This window comes from Nerophis lumbriciformis, linkage group LG07, assembly GCF_033978685.3.
Source record: "Nerophis lumbriciformis linkage group LG07, RoL_Nlum_v2.1, whole genome shotgun sequence".
Lineage (NCBI taxonomy): Eukaryota > Metazoa > Chordata > Actinopteri > Syngnathiformes > Syngnathidae > Nerophis > Nerophis lumbriciformis.
The window spans coordinates 46,921,313-46,942,487 of NC_084554.2; the positions used below are offsets into that span (position 1 = coordinate 46,921,313).

Here is a 21,175-nt window from a genome sequence, read left to right on the forward strand (position 1 = left end):
ATACCAACAAAAGTACACTTCATTGACTAACGTGTTACAAAATAGATGAGTTAGAACAATACATAATGTTGACCCATTAATACTGAATCAAAAATATTGAAATTCAAAGATTTGGTGCATTTGTTAACAGCTAAAATTATGAACAAAGCAAACTATAACCTGCCTCCCAAGAGTGTACAACAATTCTTCTCAACAAGAGGAGAAATATCACCTTAGGGAACAATTTAAATTAACATTTGTGTGCACGTACAACACTTAATATCAGTATGTGAAATTATGGAATGGATTAAGCAAAAAAAAAAAAAATCAAAAAATGTACTACTAATATGATCCACTTTAAGAAACTGTTCAACCCCAAAGTGTTCACAAAGTACAAGGAAGAGGAATACTGATGGAAAAATCTTGAACCTTATTGATGACACAATCTATCACATATTATGTGAACCATACAGTAATTTAACTATCTATTCATGTGAACTGTATTAAGATGTATTTATTCATTCATTTATTGTTGGGAGTGAAAAGGGAAGTGAACAATTGTGTTACAAATTATATTTAAACAGAAAACGGGTAGGAATAAATAAGCTCTTGTTTTTTCCTACTCCTTTTCAGTTAGAATTTGTGATGTAAACATGTTCGAAACACATCTCTATGTTGTTATGATTTTATTTTCATTACTCTGTTGTCGTTTTGTTCTTTTTCTTATTTTTTTTTTTTGAACATGTCTGAAATAAATACTAAAAAAAAATAGATGGTAAAAAAAAAAATTATGGGAAGCAGGAAAATAGCCGCATCGCCAGAATGAGCTGACGATCCAATTAGATTTATGGTGACCTTTGTTTGAGATGGAAAACAGGAAGTTGACCCCTTTAGCAGCAGGCGTGTCAAGGTGACCTCAATATGGGTGTAATGGTCAGAGGAAGTCAGCATTTCACAAAACCAAAACAACAAACCTTGTGATGCAAATATGTGCATTGACATCAACAAAAAGAAGAAAATTAAAAAAATTAAAATAAGCAATTTATTGCAAATAACCTTTGAACTAATTAATATCAGTTGATCAAAATTTTAGAACCAAAACTAAAAAAAATCCCTGAATCCAAATTTTTGTGACGTTTTTGGCTTTTGATGGCTGTGGTCTTAAACTTTTTATCAGCCGATGAACAGCCCAATTGGTGTTTGCAATAAATTGCCTCTCCATTTTTTTCGTCTCTTTCCCATTTCTTCTTTTTGCAACACAAGTGTATTCCATATGTTCATACAATGTACTGATGGACTCTAATGCTGAAAGGAAGTATAGATGCTTAGGGCTTGCTGACACTGGACGGGGCAAGCCGCTCTGTGACGTGACGCAAGCCTCAGCGTGCTACCCAAAAAAAGGGGAAGGGATTTGTGTACTTAAAGCGTGCTGAAGGCAGATATGATCATCACACAAACGCTTCTTCATCTGAGCGGTAAGCACCAATTTCATTTTTTTATTATTACCCGACCAAATTTAAACTGAATTTTAGTTCCAAGATTAATACAATATTTGATATGTTGTTTTAGATTGTATATTAGTCAACTATGAGATCATTGTATTTGTAATTAATCCAGATATTCTTGCTTGCTACAGATTGTTTTTTGACTTTTGAGCATAATGGCTAACAACCACTTGGGCCGCTACCCCTCAAAGGTAAGGCAACTCCAAACATTACTTTGATGAAAGTGTGTCTCAACATTTATTGGTGTTTTCCCCACCTTTCAGCCCCCAACCACCAACCTGATGCTTGTCGAGGAAGAGTTCCCCGAATTTGAGCCCTTTGAGTTCTACGACCTCCATGATGACGCGGTGCCGGGACCGCGGTTTTCTGGATCCCAGGGCGGTAAGCTCCCCAGTGAAGTTTTGAAGTGTTACGTGTGACCAACTGTGGTGTTTCTCTCCAGAACCACTGTCTGTGGTGGAAATTGACATGTGCAAGCAAAAGAACAAGCCACTGCACCGCACCCAGTTCTACGACATCAAGAACCTGGTGATCCGTCGGGGAGAGGAGTTTTTCATCCGTGTCACTTTTAACCGACCTTTGACTGACAGAGACAGATTCATGCTGGAGTTTCTGATTGGTACGTCTGAGGTTATTTTTTGTAGTGACTGATTTTTTTGTCCACCGTCCTCTCATTTCCTCTCTGGCCAGGTTCCCACCCCTCACCCATTAAGGGCACCCAGGTGGTGGTGAGGTTTAACTCCCGCAGGCAGGGTCGCTGGCCGGGTCATATAGTGGAGAATAATGGTACATCTGTCCTGTTTGGAATCATCACGGCTCCAAATGCCATTGTGGGGAGGTACCGCATGTATGCCAGAATAGTGACGAAACGTGGCATGGAGCGCAGCAAGAGGGACATTGACACTGACTTTTATGTGCTTTTCAACGCCTGGTGTAAGGGTAAGAGTTTTGATGATGCTGCTGCCCTCTGGTGACCGTGTGTTTGGACTGTTTGCTTTGATTTGACCTGGGCAAAAAACACTTCTGTCCACAGATGATGCTGTGTATTACCCTGATGAAGACGGAAGGCAAGAGTATGTGCTGAACGAATATGGCATCATCTACCAAGGTTCCAAGGACAGTATGATTGCTCGCAAATGGATCTATGGACAGGTGTGTGCACATTGTGTCTACACAGGTGTCATGCTACAGGCTAACATTGTGTGTTCTTCCTGTTTCCCTGCAGTTTGACCGCGGCATCTTGGACGCTTGTATCTATCTCCTGGATGCGTGTCGCATGCCCATCACCAACCGTGGGGACGCCATCAAACTGGTCCGGAAGGGCTCTGCTGTGGTGAGCATTATCTACTTGACCCACTCTGTAACAATGGTGCCTAGTTTTGACCTATGGGCCATGGGCCTCTGCTCATTTTTGGATTCTGACTTTTATAGGTAAACTCCCAAGATGACGATGGCGTGCTTGTGGGCAACTGGAGCGACAACTTTTCAGGAGGCACTGCGCCCACGCTGTGGACAGGTAGCGTGAAGATCCTGCTGCAGTACGCCAACACAGGCGTGTCGGTGAGCTACGCTCAGTGCTGGGTGTATGCAGGAGTCTTCAACACCTGTAAGACTTCATGCTATTTTTTAATGGTAATAACAAGGCTGTGTTGTGACGGAACAATGCCATTATTGTTTTGCTCCAAGTCCTGCGCACGCTCGGCATCCCGGCCAGAGTCATCACCAACTTCAGCTCGGCTCACGACAATACGGGCAACCTTAAGATCGAACTCGTCTTCAAGCCGGACGGCTCGCCCGACGAACGCAACACAGATGACTCCATCTGGTTGGTTTTTAATTAAAAAACATGCTAAAATTTGGCGTTGCCTGTGTAAAGTTCAAATTTGAATGACAATAAAAAGGAAGTCTAAGTCTAAGTCTAAGTGTCCTGTGCAGGAACTACCATTGCTGGAACGAGGTTTACATGAAACGCCCTGACCTGGGCCCAGGCCTGGGGGGCTGGCAGGTGGTAGACTCAACACCACAAGAGACCAGTGATGGTAGGACACATGCATATGTGCACAGAGGAGTGATCATGATGCAGGTGTATTTTTGCAGGATACTACCGCTGCGGGCCAGCCTCCGTCATTGCCATCAAGGACGGTCTGGTGGGATTCCCGTTTGACGGCCCCTTCATTTACGCTGAGGTCAGCAGCAAAGTCTCACCGTGCTAGTTTGCACTCTTTCCACAAGCTCGTACTTAAGTCTGTCTGTGCCCCCTGCAGGTGAACAGTGACGTAATATTCCTGGAGCGGGATCGTTATGGGAACATGAACCAAATCGGTGTGGACACCACCCTGGTTGGACAAGGCCTCTTTACCAAGCACATCCTCAGTGACACTGCAAAAGACATTACTTACGAGTACAAGTACCAGGAAGGTGACAAGAAGCCCCCATAGTGCCACCAAATACTTGCTCATCTCAAAAAAGTAATCAAAGATAATGTGTGTGTGCAGGAAGTCATAATGACACCGTGTCCCTCGCGAAGGCAGAGAGCCACGGCTTAGAGAGAGACCAGCCCACTGCTAAACCCAAGATTTCTGTATCCCTCGTTATTGAACAGGTGTCTTCATGTCTTCACACCAGTGTGCGCCCTGTCAAGTATCTGGCAGTGTTTTAACCTTAGATTTTACCTGCCTCCACAGACTACGCTGGGAGATGATGTGAAAGTGGTGGTGGAGTTCAAGAATCACGGAGTCGTTTCCGAAACGATCAAGGCGAACCTGTCATGCGCGGTTGTCTTTTACACCGGAGTCCAGGCCAAACGCTACAAAAATGAGGAGTTCAACATAGTCGCGGAGCCGCATCAGAGTAAGTCTGTCCTTGGTAGCGTCCTAACGAGAGAAGGGTCGTAGTCCAGAGCTAACCGCGTTTGTGTTGCAGCAACGCGTCATGTTGTGACGATCACAGCTCAGGATTATATGGAACATTTGGGCTTTCAACGCTTCCTCAGCTTCATGCTGAATGGCCACATGAACAGCGGTAGCCTTAGTGCCCTCAAGGTGATCTACCTGAACGCACCGGACCTGGACCTCGAGGTACTGTTGAGATTTCGAGACATCACTTCAGAACGTTCCTTGTTGCCTCCCAGAAGTCCTGTTAAGTCTAGTGAGCCATTTTAGAGTGGACTTCTTTATAAATTGTGTCTTTGTGCCCCAGGTGAGCGGGCCTCTTGTGATTGGAGAGGAAATGTATGCCAAAGTCAGCTTCACCAACCCCTTTCAATTTCCTCTGCTTGACATCTATGTGGCCTTGGAGGGCCCTCGAGCGCTGCCGTACAGGACACGCTTCTACAAGTAGGCACATATGCTAACACGCTACTGCGCTAATGTGCGTTTGTTGATGATGTATTTGTCTTTTAGGGTCCTTGAGCCACAATCGTCCATCTCCTGGCAGGTCTCCTTCACCCCGCAGATGACAGGAAAGCGCATCCTGGTGGCTGTGATGTACTGCAGCAACCTGTGCGAGGTAATTGGAGCACTTCAGTAACGCAACGGAGCATATGTCAACCCAACACACACCACTGGCGGTATTTTGGGAAAACTGACCATGTTTTCTTGTCTCCATGCAGATTTGGGGCTCTACTGACTTCCAAGTTGGCGACAAAGAGCCTCCTACAATCGATGAAGCTGGCCTGTGAAAAGGCGGAGCTACCATGCGCCACAAACTGATGATTTTATGATTCTTCTCACACCAATCAGTGCTTCTGATGATTTTTTTTTTATGATTCTACAAATTATGCATCTTGCTGTTAAAGCGCTGAGACTCAGTGGTCAAAAGGCATGCCATAGTAGTAGAAACCTGAGAAAATGTCAACATTAAATGAATAATGACAAGGAAATAAGTTACATTTAGACTTTTTTAGGACACAGCAGTAATATTTTATATTAAATAATGACAAGTTACATTTAGATTTTTCTAGAACCAAAGAAGTTCATAAAACATTAACATTTGATGCATAGAAAGAATGTGACAAATGTATTCCAATATTCTTTCTTGAATCATTCAATTGTTGTTCTAATGCAATAATCAACTACTAACAATAAAGCAAAGTGAAAACCACTGGGTGAGTGTTAATAACAACATTGTAGTCACCTTTTGCTGTCGACATGATGCTCTTGTTCAGTGTTTCTTAACCATAGGCCCATTGATGGGCTGCAAGCGCCCCCTAGAGGGGCCACCGAAAATATATATTTTTTCCAGCCGTGGTGCGTATGGGCCGCAGCGGAACTTAGTTGTAATACACTTTTCCACCACTTGTAGCAGTAATGACAATATCAAAGTCTGGAGCGAAGGTCAGAGAAGTTTTATAAGCACAGAAATTATGACTAAAGTGGTCAAGTTGTATTTTCATTTGGACGTTAATTTTAGTGACATTTTATTTAGGAAACATATATTATTAATCATGCATTTAGTTAGAGATTATTTATTTTAGCACTGCATAGTTAGTTACATTTATTTTTCAGTTTTAATGATTCCCTTCTTTTGCAGTATTTCAATAAGTATTCATTTTGTAATCAGCCAGTTGAACAGGAAGTAAGTTAAATATAATTATCGAATGTAATCAAAATGAAGATTACTAATTAATTGTTAATATTTGAATGGGTACCGGACCCTCTGCGGTGGAAAGGTTTGGCCCTGAGGTTAAAAAGGTAAAGGACCCCAGCTCTAGTTCTCTCCACCACTAGAGGGTGCTGCAACCCCCTTGTGTCCAGTCATATACAGGTAAAAGCCAGTAAATTAGAATAATTTGAAAAACTTGATTTATTTCAGTAATTGCATTCAAAAGATGTAACTTGTACATTATATTTATTCATTGCACACAGACTGATGCATTCAAATGTTTATTTCATTTAATTTTGATGATTTGAAGTGACAACAAATGAAAATCCAAAATTCCGTGTCACAAAATTAGAATATTACTTAAGGCTAATACAAAAAAGGGATTTTTAGAAATGTTGGCCAACTGAAAAGTATGAAAATGAAAAATATGAGCATGTACAATACTCAATACTTGGTTGGAGCTCCTTTTGCCTCAATTACTGCGTTAATGCGGCGTGGCATGGAGTCGATGAGTTTCTGGCACTGCTCAGGTGTTATGAGAGCCCAGGTTGCTCTGATAGTGGCCTTCAACTCTTCTGCGTTTTTGGGTCTGGCATTCTGCATCTTCCTTTTCACAATACCCCACAGATTTTCTATGGGGCTAAGGTCAGGGGAGTTGGCGGGCCAATTTAGAACAGAAATACCATGGTCCGTAAACCAGGCACGGGTAGATTTTGCGCTGTGTGCAGGCGCCAAGTCCTGTTGGAACTTGAAATCTCCATCTCCATAGAGCAGGTCAGCAGCAGGAAGCATGAAGTGCTCTAAAACTTGCTGGTAGACGGCTGCGTTGACCCTGGATCTCAGGAAACAGAGTGGACCGACACCAGCAGATGACATGGCACCCCAAACCATCACCCAACCATGCAAATTTTGCATTTCCTTTGGAAATCGAGGTCCCAGAGTCTGGAGGAAGACAGGAGAGGCACAGGATCCACGTTGCCTGAAGTCTAGTGTAAAGTTTCCACCATCAGTGATGGTTTGGAGTGCCATGTCATCTGCTGGTGTCGGTCCACTCTGTTTCCTGAGATCCAGGGTCAACGCAGCCGTCTACCAGCAAGTTTTAGAGCACTTCATGCTTCCTGCTGCTGACCTGCTCTATGGAGATGGAGATTTCAAGTTCCAACAGGACTTGGCGCCTGCACACAGCGCAAAATCTACCCGTGCCTGGTTTACGGACCATGGTATTTCTGTTCTAAATTGGCCCGCCAACTCCCCTGACCTTAGCCCCATAGAAAATCTGTGGGGTATTGTGAAAAGGAAGATGCAGAATGTCAGACCCAAAAACGCAGAAGAGTTGAAGGCCACTATCAGAGCAACCTGGGCTCTCATAACACCTGAGCAGTGCCAGAAACTAATCGACTCCATGCCACGCCGCATTAACGCAGTAATTGAGGCAAAAGGAGCTCCAACCAAGTATTGAGTATTGTACATGCTCATATTTTTCATTTTCATACTTTTCAGTTGGCCAACATTTCTAAAAATCCCTTTTTTGTATTAGCCTTAAGTAATATTCTAATTTTGTGACACATGGAATTTTGGATTTTCATTTGTTGCCACTTCAAATCATCAAAATTAAATGAAATAAACATTTGAATGCATCAGTCTGTGTGCAATGAATAAATATAATGTACAAGTTACACCTTTTGAATGCAATTACTGAAATAAATCAAGTTTTTCAAAATATTCTAATTTACTGGCTTTTACCTGTATATATATATATATATATATATATATATATATATATATATATATATATATATATATATCCTGAAAATATGCAAACAAAACTGTGTTTAGATAATTGATACTTCAAACTTGCATAAATAAATCTTTAGGGATATAACATAACTTGGCTTCTGAGAGCTTCAAAATGTAATGAATAAAATGCTAAAGTTGTTGATAAACAAGCAATTATTTTAATAATTAAATATGGTCATTTTAAATGAATTATTATGATCATTTAAAATGTATTTTTTCCAATATGTTTATTTTAATGTATAATTCTATGGCTGGATGTAATAAGGAGTCAGAAAAAATACAAATAAAAATACAATTAATTTTGATGTTTTTAGCAAAATATAGTAAAAATGTATTTAGTTTTTTTTTTTTTAATTAATAAATATATTTATTTTTAGGTAAGATAAACATAATACAATTTATCTCTAGTCTGGATGATTTAGTTCTTGTCACCCTGTTGTCCTCCCGTCATAAAAAAAAAGTCTGTCATTACTCAGGTCCGCATGGAGCTGGAGGGGGCGTGGCCTCCAGCTCTGGCTGAAAATCGGGAGATTTTCGGGAAAATATTTGTCCCGGGAGGTTTTCGGGAGAGCCGCTGAATTTCGGGAGTCTCCCGGAAAATTCGGGAGAGTTGGCAAGTATGATGGCAACTTTTTTTAAACATGCAAACAAACCTTTTTTTTTTTGTTGCATGCCCCAGACCCTCGGGGCAGGCAGGCAAGCCGTTACCGAGGCAACGGTATCAAATGTATCAGCATCACAAAACTGGTCCGTCCAGAAAGCACAGCAACCAGTGTGACACGCACACGTGTGGTGACTTGTGCTCTTGCAAAAAAAAAATTTTCAAACTGATGAGAAGCACCCTCCAGTGGCTAAACTTGTCACTGCATGTGGCACGCACAGGTTAAACAAAAGGTGAGTCCAAAAAAAAAAAGTTGCCCTGCGGTGATTGGCGCCCTCTAGTGGCTTGAGTGGAGTCAGGAGGACATTTTGGCAGAGAGGTCGTAAACATGTGGACGCATTTGTGGTCAGAGGTGGGTCCACAGGTCAAAGTGATGCTGTGACGTACTGTTCCTTTAAGGAAAGCAAAAGACAGCGTGACGAGCATGGCGCTGGCTGTCAGGCAAACAACTGTTACCTACAAATCATCCGTCACTATTGGAAACCGGTTTTTCACGCCCTCCCCCCCCCCCCTCTGCACATGTCTGAGCCGCATCTTCCCGCTCTACACAGAGGAAGAGGTCAACAATCCGTGCTGTTGGTTTTTTTCTTGTTATCCTGCCGACAGGTGTCGCTGTCATGTGACCCACGGCGCTCCAATGGAGGCTGAGCAACAGCAACGGCATGTTGGGAAACATCCCGCTCACGTTGTCGCCTCCTCCGCGCAACTTTACGAATGCCTCCTCCTCCTCCTCCTCGTCCTGTGCTGAATGGATGAATCCACCCTATTGTTGCTGATGGCAACAGCTCCATGGTGACTGTCCAATAAATAACATCACGCTTTCTTGTGCAGGAGACACAACTTCTTGCTCGCCATCCTGGTGCTTCCAGAAACTTCCGTGCATCACTTTATCGTTGTTAAGATTGCACAATGAAAAAAAAAAAAGTGGCTTGGGAGTAGGGGGTCACAGGTCATCAACTAACGGCTTTGACCGTTCAGAGAGCTCCTTAGCATTAGCAATTGAGCTGGGTGGGCCTGCAGAGGAGTAAAGACATGGTCAAGTTAGGACAATAGCGATACGTTCAAAAGTCGCTGCTGTGATGGAGAAGCGGACGAGCTGGACATGTGACCTGACTGCGCTTGTTGCCACTCATTTGAATATAAAAGTCCAGGTGAAAAGGGGTGATTAGATTAGCAACGTCACATGGGTCCTTTTCATTGGAGTCGTCACAAAACAAAAGCTCAAGCTGTGCTCGCTAAACATTGACGACCTCTTCTAACTAACTGGAGTGGCCAAACTTTTTCCACTGAGGGCCACAGACTGACAAATCAAAGGATGCGGGGGCCATTTTGGTAGTTCTCACATTTGTCTCGATTACTGCAACGTATTATTTTCGGGACTCCCTATGTCTAGCATTAAAAGATTACAGTTGGTACAAAATGCGGCTGCTAGACTTTTGACAAGAACAAGAAAGTTTGATCATATTACGCCTATACTGGCTCACCTGCACTGGCTTCCTGTGCACTTAAGATGTGACTTTAAGGTTTTACTAGTTACGTATAAAATACTACACGATCTAGCTCCAGCCTATCTTGCCGATTGTATTGTACCATATGTCCCGGCAAGAAATTTGCGTTCAAAAAACTCCGGCTTTTAGTGATTCCCAGAGCCCAAAAAAAATCTGCGGGCTATAGAGCATTTTCTATTGGGGCTCCAGTACTATGGAATGCCCTCCCGGTAACAGTTAGAGATGCTACTTCAGTAGAAGCATTTAAGTCCCATCTTAAAACTCATTTGTATACTCTAGCCCAGGGGTGCTCACACTTTTTCTGCAGGCGAGCTACTTTTCAATTGATCAAGTCGTGGGGATCTACCTCATTCATATATATAATTTATATTTACTTATTTATGAAATATATGTTTTTGTTAATAAGTTAAAGGTGTTTAATGATAATGCAAGCATGTTTAACACATAGTTAATATTGTTAATAAATTAAAGGTGTTTAATGATAATGCAATCATGTTTAACACATAGTTAATATTGTTAATAAATTAAAGGTGTTTAATGATAATACAAGAATGTTTAATACATATAGTTAATATTGTTAATAAATTAAAGGTGTTTAATGATTATACAAGTAGTTTAGTACATATAGTTAATATTGTTAATAAATTAAAGGTGTTTAATGATAATACAAGTAGTTTAATACATATAGTTAATATTGTTAACAAGTTAAAGGTGTTTAATGATAATACAAGCATGTTTAACACATATAGTTAATATTGTTAATAAGTTAAGGTGTTTAAAGATAATACAGGCATGTTTATGCCTGTATGATCAGTGCCAGAGCTTGGTCCGCATTGCCGGTAGTAAGTCGGACACGTTTCCAGTGAGGGTTGGACTCCGCCAAGGCTGCCCTTTGTCACCGATTCTGTTCATAACTTTTATGGACAGAATTTCTAGGCGCAGTCAAGGCGTTGAGGGGATCTGGTTTGGTGGCTGCAGGATTAGGTCTCTGCTTTCTGCAGATGATGTGGTCCTGATGGCTTCATCTGGCCAGGATCTTCAGCTCTCACTGGATCGGTTCGCAGCTGAGTGTTAAGCGACTGGGATGAGAATCAGCACCTCCAAGTCCGAGTCCATGGTTCTCGCCCGGAAAAGGGTGGAGTGCCATCTCCGGGTTGGGGAGGAGATCTTGCCCCAAGTGGAGGAGTTCAAGTACCTCGGAGTCTTGTTCACGAGTGGGGGAAGAGTGGATCGTGAGATCGACAGGCGGATCGGTGCGGCGTCTTCAGTAATGCGGACGCTGTATCGATCCGTTGTGGTGAAGAAGGAGCTGAGCCGGAAGGCAAAGCTCTCAATTTACCGGTCGATCTACGTTCCCATCCTCACCTATGGTCATGAGCTTTGGGTTATGACCGAAAGGACAAGATCACGGGTACAAGCGGCCGAAATGAGTTTCCTCCGCCGGGTGGCGGGGCTCTCCCTTAGAGATAGGGTGAGAAGCTCTGCCATCCGGGAGGAGCTCAAAGTAAAGCCGCTGCTCCTCCACATCGAGAGGAGCCAGATGAGGTGGTTCGGGCATCTGGTCAGGATGCCACCCGAACGCCTCCCTAGGGAGGTGTTTAGGGCACGTCCCACCGGTAGGAGGCCACGGGGAAGACCCAGGACACGCTGGGAAGACTATGTCTCCCGGCTGGCCTGGGAACGCCTCGGGGTCCCACAGGAAGAGCTGGACGAAGTGGCTGGGGAGAGGGAAGTCTGGGCTTCCCTGCTTAAGCTGCTGCCCCCGCGACCCGACCTCGGATAAGCGGAAGAAGATGGATGGATGGATGGACAGGCATGTTTAACACATATAGATTCCTTTCTTTCATGAAGACAAGAATATAAGTTGGTGTATTACCTGATTCTGATGACTTGCATTGATTGGAATCAGACAGTTGTGCTAAAACGTCCGCATTTTCGAATGGAGGAGAAAAAAGTCCTCCTTTCTGTCCAATACCACATGAAAGTGGTTGGTTTTTGGCATCTTATTTGTCCAGCTTCCGTACTCCTTTGTATACACTTTACAAGAAATACATTGTCGGCAAACTCCGTAGCTTGCTAGCTTGTGCACGCCAGCTTTCTGAGACTCGTTTTGTTAGCGCAACTGTGCAACTGTGCAGTCGGTCTTTGGAGTTTTGACGACAGGTATGGCGCCAAAGTCTGTTGAAATAAAGTGTTTCTCGCCTTCCAGTCGGTAATTTTAATGAGCTGGCAGCAGCCAGCGTCATCTCAGAAGACCCTCGGGTGCCGTGAATGTCAATCAAGTGACGAAAGTGACGTCATAGTGAAGATTTATGATCGCTCATTTTTAGGACTATTTTTTTAATGCCTGGCTGGTGATCGACTGACACACCCTCCGAGATCGACCGGTAGCTCGCGATCGACGTAATGAGCACCCCTGCTCTAGCCTTTAAATAGATCCCCTTTTTAGACCAGTTGATCTGCCGTTTCTTTTCTTTTCTCCTCTGCCCCCCTCTCCCTTGAGGAGGAGGGGGGGGAACAGGTCCGGTGGCCATGGATGAAGTGCTGGCTGTCCAGAGTCGGGACCCGGGGTGGACCGCTCGCCTGTGCATCGGTTGGGGACATGTCTGCGCTGCTGACCCGTCTCCGCTCGGGATGGTCTCCTGCTGGCCCCACTATGGACTGGACTCTCACTATTATGCTAGATCCACTATGAACTGGACTTTCACGATATTATGCTAGACCCACTCGACATCCATTACATCCGGTCTCCCCTAGAACGGGGGGGGGGGGGGGTCACCCACATCTGCGGTCCTCTCCAAGGTTTCTCATAGTCATTCAAATCGACGTCCCACTGGGTTATGAGTTTTTCCTTGCCCTTATGTGGGCTCTGAACCGAGGATGTCGTTTTGGCTTGTGCAGCCCTTTGAGACACTTGTGATTTAGGGCTATATAAATAAACATTGATTGATTGATAAAACAAGTATATGGATCTTTTTCAAAGAACTAGAAAATGCAGTTTTGGTAGCAAATTCGTGTGCGCACGCTGAAAAGCCAAAACCAAACTAAAATGCTAGCAGATAACACACTGGCCAGATAGCATCAGGTAACAGAAAATATAAGCAAAATTAGATATTAGCATTAGGGCTGCAACTAACAACGAATTTGATAATCGATTAATCTGTCGATTATTACTTCGATTAATCAATTAATAATCGGATAAAAGAGACAAACTACATTTCTATCCTTTCCAGTATTTTATTGAGAGAGAAAAACAGCACACTGGCACCATACTTATTTTGATTATTGTTTCTCAGCTGTTTGTAAATGTTGCAGCTTATAAATACCGGTAAAGGTTTAAAAGCATAGATCCAACGAATCAATGACTAAATTAATCGCCAACTATTTTTATAATCGATTAGTTGTTGCAGCCCTAATTAGCATGCTCACAGTATTACGCTACCAATAGCATGCTTACAGTTAGCATTGGTAAAATAGCAAAATATATGCTAAAATCATCTAAAAAAAAATCTAGCATGCTAAAATGCTAACTGTAAAGTCAAGTACCAAAATAGTTTACTATGAGGTGTGTACCTTAAACATGTGTTTAAAATGCTAGCTTGCAATTGTTAGTATGCATCAAGTACCGAAATATGACTGGAGTTTATACCTACAAAAATAGCTAAAAAAAAAAAGGTAGTATACTAACGTTAGCACGCTAACAGGAATTATTCATCAAGCAAGAAAATATTTGACGCTGAGGTGTATGCCTGTAAAATTTGCAAAAAAGCTAGTATGCTAATATTAGAATGCTAATGCTAAACCTGCTCAGTGGCCTAGTGGTTAGAGTGTCTGCCCTCAGACTAGAAGGTTGTGAGTTCAAACCCCGGCCGAGTCATACCAAAGACTACAAAAATGGGACCCATTGCCTCCCTGCTTGGCACTCAGCATCAAGGGTTAGAATTGGGGGTTAAATCATCAAAAATTATTCCCGAGCGCGGGCACCGCTGCTGCTCACTGCTCCCCTCACCTACCAGGGGGTGGACATGGGGATGGGTCAAATTCACCAAATCTAGTGTGTGTGTGTGACTATCTTTGGGACTTTAACTTTAACTAATTAAAAAAATAGCTATGGGTTGCATGTAAGCATGCTAACAGTATTATGTTATCAATAGCATGCTTACAGTTAGCATCGGTAAAATAGCAAAACATGCTAAAATCAGCTAAAAAAAAATCTAGCATGCTAAAGTTATTAGCATGCTAAAATGCTAACTGTAACGTCAAGTACAAAAATATTTTACTGAGGTGTATACCTTAAAAATGTGTTTAAAATGCTAGCTTGCAATACGACTGGAGTTTATACCTACAAAAATAGTTAAAAAAAAAAAAAAAAAGTAGTATACTAATGTTAGCATACTAACAGGAATTATTAGTCAAGCAAGAAAATATTTGACGCTGAAGTGTATGCCTGTGAAATTTGCAAAAAAGCTAGCATGCTAATATTTGAATGCCTTTAAAAAATGAGCTATGGGTTGCAAGTGGCCCCCGGGCAGCACTTTAGACACACATATTCTAACTGCTCTGAATTAGCATTTGCTAACTGGCCTACCTTTCACTTATCAAACTTCAAGCCAAGTTAGTTTTTGTTAGACGTAGTCACACAGATTTGACGTCACCTCAAGTTATTGCTCTCTGCCTTCGTCGTCATCTTCATCATCTTTAGCAGCAGCACTGCGTGATGGGAGGAGGAGGAGCAGGCCTGGCGGGAGATGGAGGGGAGGCCTGGTAGGAATGTGGGAGCGCAGCAATGGAGGGCGTTTAAATTTAGTCGTCAGCTTCAGTTCGGGAGCGGTGTGGCTGCTGTGATATTAATATCACATGTGGCTCGAGGGCGCCGCCCCAGTGTCCACGCTGGGAAGGGCTGGTTTACTCAAGGAGGCAATACAAGATAACATTTTTAGGTAAGTATATAAAATGTATCATCTGACACATTTAAGGAGACTTTGTTTTATTTGAAGGTTTAAAGAGAAAATAAGAACATCACTGGTGTAAAAGTGATGATGTGACAAAAGTACGCAAATAAGTTGTTCCAGGGGCGATATTTTCAGAACGCCTTCTATTTGTATACAACAGGCCTGGGCAATTATTTTGACTCGGGGGGCCAAGTTTAGAGGAAAACATGTGTCTTGGGGCCGGTATATCTATCTATCTATATGTAAGCTCTGTACAGTATGTGTGCTTGGGTCCTATTTTTAGGATCACTAATACAAAACCTCACAATAATGTCTGATTAAAAGCTAAAAACGTTATGGACAGACCGCCTTAAAAAACGGAATGGAATTTCAAATTGTTTTCTTGAATGAGACACCCAGAATGTACATACAAATAAAGAATGTGGAATCTACAATATTATCTACGAACGATAAAACACTGAATATTGACAACATATGAAGGTCACACCCCCTCCCCACCGACATATTTTGCAATCAAGTGAAACGCAACAAAAATGCAACAAACAGAGCGAAATATGAACGCCGGCGCCGGCGTGGCGCAGTGGGAGAGTGGCCGTGCGCAACCCAAGGGTCCCTGGTTCAATCCCCACCTAGTACCAACCTCGTCATGTCCGTTGTGTCCTGAGCAAGACACTTCACCCTTGCTCCTGATGGGTGCTGGTAGCGCCTTGCATGGCAGCTCCCTCCATCAGTGTGTGAATGTGTGTGTGAATGGGTAAATGTGGAAGTAGTGTCAAAGCGCTTTGAGTACCTTGAAGGTAGAAAAGCGCTATACAAGTACAACCCATTTATCATTATTATTTATAACGCCAAGGGTAAAAATAACCTCCACCTACAATCTGATATATCACTAAGTATACTTGCCAACCCTCCCGGATTTTCCGGGAGACTCCCGAAATTCTGCGCCTCTCCCGAAAACATCCCGGGACAAATTTTCTCCCGAAAATCTCCCGAAATTCAGGCGGAGCTGGAGGCCACGCCCCCTCCAGCTCCATGCGGACCTGAGTCCGCTTTCCCACAATATAAAGAACGTCTACAATAAGGCAGCCTGTCTGCCGTAAACAGCAATGTTGTGACACTCTTAAACAGGACAATACTGCCATCTAATGCATTTGATGAAAGCACTTTTGTGCGTGCCACACAGCAATGCATCATCAGAGAGGGTGTTCAGCATGGTTAGAAAGATAGTGACAGAGAATAGAACAAGGATGGACAATTCAACCCTTAACTCAACAATGAGTAGATGAGTGTTATGTGTGTGTATGTGTAAATAAATGAACACTGAAATTAAAGTATTTCTTTTTTATATATATATATATATATATATCCATCCATCCATTTTCTACCGCTTATTCCCTTCGGGGTCACGGGGATATATATATATGAAATACTTGACTTGGTGAATTCTAGCTGTAAATATACTCCTCCCCTCTTAACCACGCCCCCGCCCCAACCACGCCCCCCGCACCCACCCCCCACCCCCCACCTCCCGAAATTGGAGGTCTCAAGGTTGGCAAGTATGTCACTAAGCTTTAGAACTTTGTTGTAAAAATCTCCTTGCGCGTCTGTCCCTGACACCCGCATTTTTGAAACACTCTGTGGAAACGCACCCCACCCACTAGGTACCTCGTCTGAGCTGCTGTGACTTAGATTACCATAGTAACTAATTAGATTACCATAGTAACTAGTATATCATGAAAAAGCGCAGATTCCAACCATGGAAATACGTTGTATAGTTCAAGACTTACAGTCATTTGAAAACATCACTTCACATCATAATGGCAGCTACAGTTTCCATCTTAATGATCTAAAAAAATTATTTGGGAATGTCCGGCGGGCCAGATTGAAAAGCTTAACGGGCCGCATGTGGCCACCGGGCCTTAATTTGCCCAGGTCTGGTATATAATGTCAACGCAAGGCCCATTAAAATACAGGCACTACACCAGTCAAAGATCATTTATATGACAGGAGCATTCTGCTGTTTTTAAAAAGGACATACTGGAAAAATGTTGTCAAAAGTTTAAAATGATTCCACAGCCAGTCTGATGCCAGTTTGATTGGGCTTCAGTAAAACCAGAGAGATTACGTTACGTTTTATAAACAAATGTATACGAATGAAAAAGACAAAGTGAAACGGTTTTATAATGCTTTGACCTGATGTCACAAATACGCAACACTCGGTTACCATCGGCGGGGGCGGGGCTTGTGACTTTACATGATTCAATCTAATCGACAGTGCGAAAAAGAGGGATGGTGGCGTCTCTGGCCGCCCAAAAGCACATTTGTGTAAATCAGGGGTGTCCAAAGCGCGGCCCGCAGCAAATTTTTTTTAACGGCCCACAGCACACCTTAAAAATACTATTACAAAAAAAAATATATATAAAAATGGAATAAAAGAGCAAACTGGGGAAATGTAACAGGAACAATATTGGCACTAATAACACAAAACTGCCACACAGGCATTTTTCTTACTTTAAAACTGTAATTTCTCAAAAAATAATAAAAACTTATAATTAACAGATCTGAAGTTGATTTAGAGATGTAAGTGTTGAAATAAAAAATAATATATGTTGAAATATGACTTATTTTTAACACTTTTATGAGTGGGGGCCTTTTGGATCCCCAAGACCTTTAGTCAGATTTTTTTTTTAAACTGTCATTGTTCAATAAATAATGAATCAAAAGCAATTCTTTACCCAATAAAGGCTCTAATTACTTCACATCAAATATTCCACTTCAAACATTTTTTAGGGTAGTATATTGTATGTTTTCTGTTTTTCCTATTAAAAAAATAGGGTTTTGACAAAGAGGGCAAAAAAAATATAGATATATAACTATGTCAGCGGATTGATCTGATCTTGATCTCTAGATAAGTAAAAAAAAATATTGATATAAGATTTATTTTAAAACTTTAATGACTGAGAACCTTTTGGATCACCGGGACCTCTGAAAAATTGTCACCCATTCATTTTCTACTGCGGGGGGCTGGAGCCTATCCCAGCTGCACTCGGGCGGAAGGCAGGGTACAACCCTGGACAAGTTGCACCTAATCGGAAAGCTAACACAGATAGACAACATTCTCAAAAAATACTAATGAACTGAAAGCAATGTTGTTATGAATTATATACATCAGACGTGGGCAAAATACGGCCTGGGGGTCACATGCGGCCCATGAAGATTTTCAATCCGGCCCACCGGGCGTTCTACATAATTTTTTTAGACCTTTAACATCAAAACTGTAGCCGCCATTATGATGTGCAGTGCTGTTTTTAAATTACCGTAAATCTTTTTAAACTATAGAAAGTATTTCAATGGTTGGTTATAGGAGTTATTACGGTAATCTACGGCAAAGCAGCTCAGACAAGGACAAAGCAGAATGGGCGGGGTTTGTTTTCAGAGCAGCCAGCCCGAATCGCATGTGTCAGGAACAGATGCGGAAGCACATTTGTACAACAAATGTCCGCATAAAAGTGATAATATATCTTATTGTAGGTGTTTATTACCATTTGCATTCATATTTTGCTGTTTGTTACATTTTTGTTGTATTTTGTTTGATTGTAAAAGAGGTCTATCAAGGAGCGATCTTCTCATGTTGTTAATATTCAGTGTTTTATTGTTCATAGTTAATATTGTAAATCCCACTTTCTTTATTTTAATGTACATTTTGGGTGTAAAAAAACCTGTAAAATTCCATTCCAACATTTTTAGACCTCTATCGGACATTCTGGATTTTTGTATATAGGTTTCCTGGAAAAAAAGGGACCCAAACACACTGTACAGCAGATTTTTACATCTAAATGTGTATATATCATTTATATGCACATACACCATGGCCCCCCCAGACATGTTTTTTCTCTCAATGTGGCCCCCGAGTCCAAATATTTGCCCAGCTCTGATTTACATGTATGGAATGGAATTTACATCAAATATTCTTCTTTCAACATTTTGGGGGGGGGGGGAAATATTGCATATTTTGTGTTTGTCCTATCAAATAAAGAGGGTTTTGACAAAAAGGGCATAAAAAAATACAAATAAATAATACCTTAATGTCAATGGATAGGTCTGAAGATGATATAAAGATATTTAAGCACTGAAGTAAAAAAAAAAAGAAGTAATATATGACTTATTTTTAACATTTTAATGACTGAGGACTTTTAAAGTGATTTATTTACACCTATTCCGGACTTCAATTACTTCACATTAAATATTCCACTTTTAACATTTTAAGGGGAAAATATTGCATATTTAAAGTTTGTCCAATCAAATAAAGAGGGTTTTGACAAAACGGGCATAAAACCTAAAAAAATAAATATATATATGTTTATGTCAACGGATAGATCTGACAATGATCTAAAGACATTTAAGCACTGAAAGTAAAAATAAATATAAATATGACTTATTTTTAACACTTAAATGACTGAGACCCTTTTGGGTCCCCGGGACCTTTAGTGTGATTTTTTTTTTTTAAACTGTCATTCCTCAAAAAATAATAAGGAACCAAAAGCAATGTTTAATTAATAAATTATTTACCTATTTAAGGCTCCAATTACTTCACATCAAATATTCCACTTGCAACATTTTTTGGGGGCGGGGGTTCTTATTAAAAAAAGAGGGCTTGAGCAAAAGAGCATAAAACATTAAAAATATAATTTTGTCAACAGATAGATGTGTTGATCTATAGATCTATACAAAAATAACAATACATGACTTATTTTCAACACTTAAATAACTGAGAACCTTTTGGGTCCACGGGACCTTTAACAGTCACTAACATTGAGGGACATACTTGCCAACCCTCCTGATTTTCCCGGGAGAGCCCCGAATTTCAGTGCCCCTCCCGAAAATCTCCCGGGGCAACCATTCTCCTGAATTTCTCCCGATTTCCACCCGGACAACAATATTTGGTGCGTGCCTTTAGCCTCCTCTCTCACCTGAAACCTTGACCGTTTAACGGCCGCATGCTGTCCTCAGTCACGTCCACTTTTCTTCCATATAAACAGCATGCTGGTCGGTCACATAACATCTATGGCTTTTGGAACTCAGTGCACACACAACAACCTATCTGGTTTCGTTAAGAGATTCGATAAGGAATCGGTTCGATAAGAGGATTCGCTAATGGCATCGACATTGATAATGTCTTTAATAATAATAATCATTTCTTTAATAAATTCAAGTATTTCTTTTATCCATCCATCCATCCATTTTCTACCGCTTATTCTCTTCGGGGTCGCGGGTGGCGCTGGAGCCTATTACAGCTACAATCGGGCGGTTGGCGGTGTACACCATGGACAAGTCGCCACCTCAATACTTGAATTACAGCTATATAGATATATATATATATATATATATATATATATATATATATATATATATATATATATATATATATATCCATCCATCCATTTTCTACCGCTTATTCCCTTTTGGGGTCGCGGGGGGCGCTGGAGCCTATCTCAGCTACAATCGGGCGGAAGGCGGGGTACGCCCTGGACGAGTCGCCACCTCATCGCAGGGCCAACACAGATATATATATATATATATATATATATATATATATATATATATATATATATATATATATATATATTTAAAATAAATACTTGAATTTCAGTGAATTACAGCTACATATATATATATATATATATATATATATATATATATATATATATATATATGTATATATATATACATAATAAAATAAATACTTGAATTTCAGTGAATTACAGCTACATATATATATATATATATATATATATATATAATAAATACTTGAATTTCAGTGAATTCACTGAAATTCAAGTATTTATTGTATATACATACAGTTTATAAGAAATACTTGAATTTCAGTGAATTACAGCTATATATATATATATATATATATATATATATATATATAAATATATACATACCCCCTCCCCAGCGGGCCTTTTGAATACCTCCCTAATTCTGAGGTCTCAAGGTTGGCAAGTATGTTGAGGGAAGTCCTAACTGTTACAATACAAATGGGTTTTAAAATTAAAAATATCAAAATGGTCCCACCAGTGTGTGGTCCTCGGTGGGAAAAGTTTGGACATGCCTGGTGTAAATATTAATTAAATGATAGGGTTATTATATTTGCCCAATTGTGTTTTT

The 21,175-nt window shown here is 41.1% G+C and overlaps 2 protein-coding genes across 3 annotated transcripts in view; one reads left to right on the forward strand and one right to left on the reverse strand.

Moving 5' to 3' along the window:
- nrn1a (neuritin 1a) overlaps window positions 1-21,175 on the reverse strand; it is a 69,418-nt gene that overhangs the window by 23,953 nt on the left and 24,290 nt on the right. For both annotated transcript variants that reach the window (XM_061965016.2, XM_061965015.2), the window contains exon 7: window positions 14,708-14,952. The gene's annotated coding sequence lies outside the window, so the exon portion shown is untranslated. The remainder of the gene's footprint in view (window positions 1-14,707; window positions 14,953-21,175) is intronic.
- Window positions 1,439-5,565, forward strand: LOC133609203 (coagulation factor XIII A chain-like). The gene is made up of 18 exons (XM_061964713.1): window positions 1,439-1,454; window positions 1,616-1,675; window positions 1,748-1,865; window positions 1,927-2,103; window positions 2,175-2,423; window positions 2,518-2,636; window positions 2,710-2,817; window positions 2,916-3,090; window positions 3,171-3,309; window positions 3,420-3,523; window positions 3,582-3,670; window positions 3,749-3,902; window positions 3,980-4,086; window positions 4,169-4,334; window positions 4,407-4,561; window positions 4,683-4,819; window positions 4,886-4,991; window positions 5,095-5,565. The coding sequence occupies exons 2-18, from the start codon at window positions 1,640-1,642 to the stop codon at window positions 5,161-5,163; spliced, it is 2,208 nt and encodes a 735-aa protein (XP_061820697.1). The 5' UTR covers window positions 1,439-1,454; window positions 1,616-1,639; the 3' UTR covers window positions 5,164-5,565.

What these genes read in the sequence shown, in the direction of transcription:
- LOC133609203 (XM_061964713.1), top strand. Translation starts at nt 1,640, where the DNA reads ATGGCTAACAACCACTTGGGCCGCTACCCCTCAAAG. An exon ending in TGGGCCGCTACCCCTCAAAG is followed by an intron (nt 1,676 to 1,747) that starts GTAAGGCAACTC and finishes CCCACCTTTCAG; the next exon opens with CCCCCAACCACCAACCTGAT. An exon ending in GCAAATGGATCTATGGACAG is followed by an intron (nt 2,637 to 2,709) that starts GTGTGTGCACAT and finishes GTTTCCCTGCAG; the next exon opens with TTTGACCGCGGCATCTTGGA.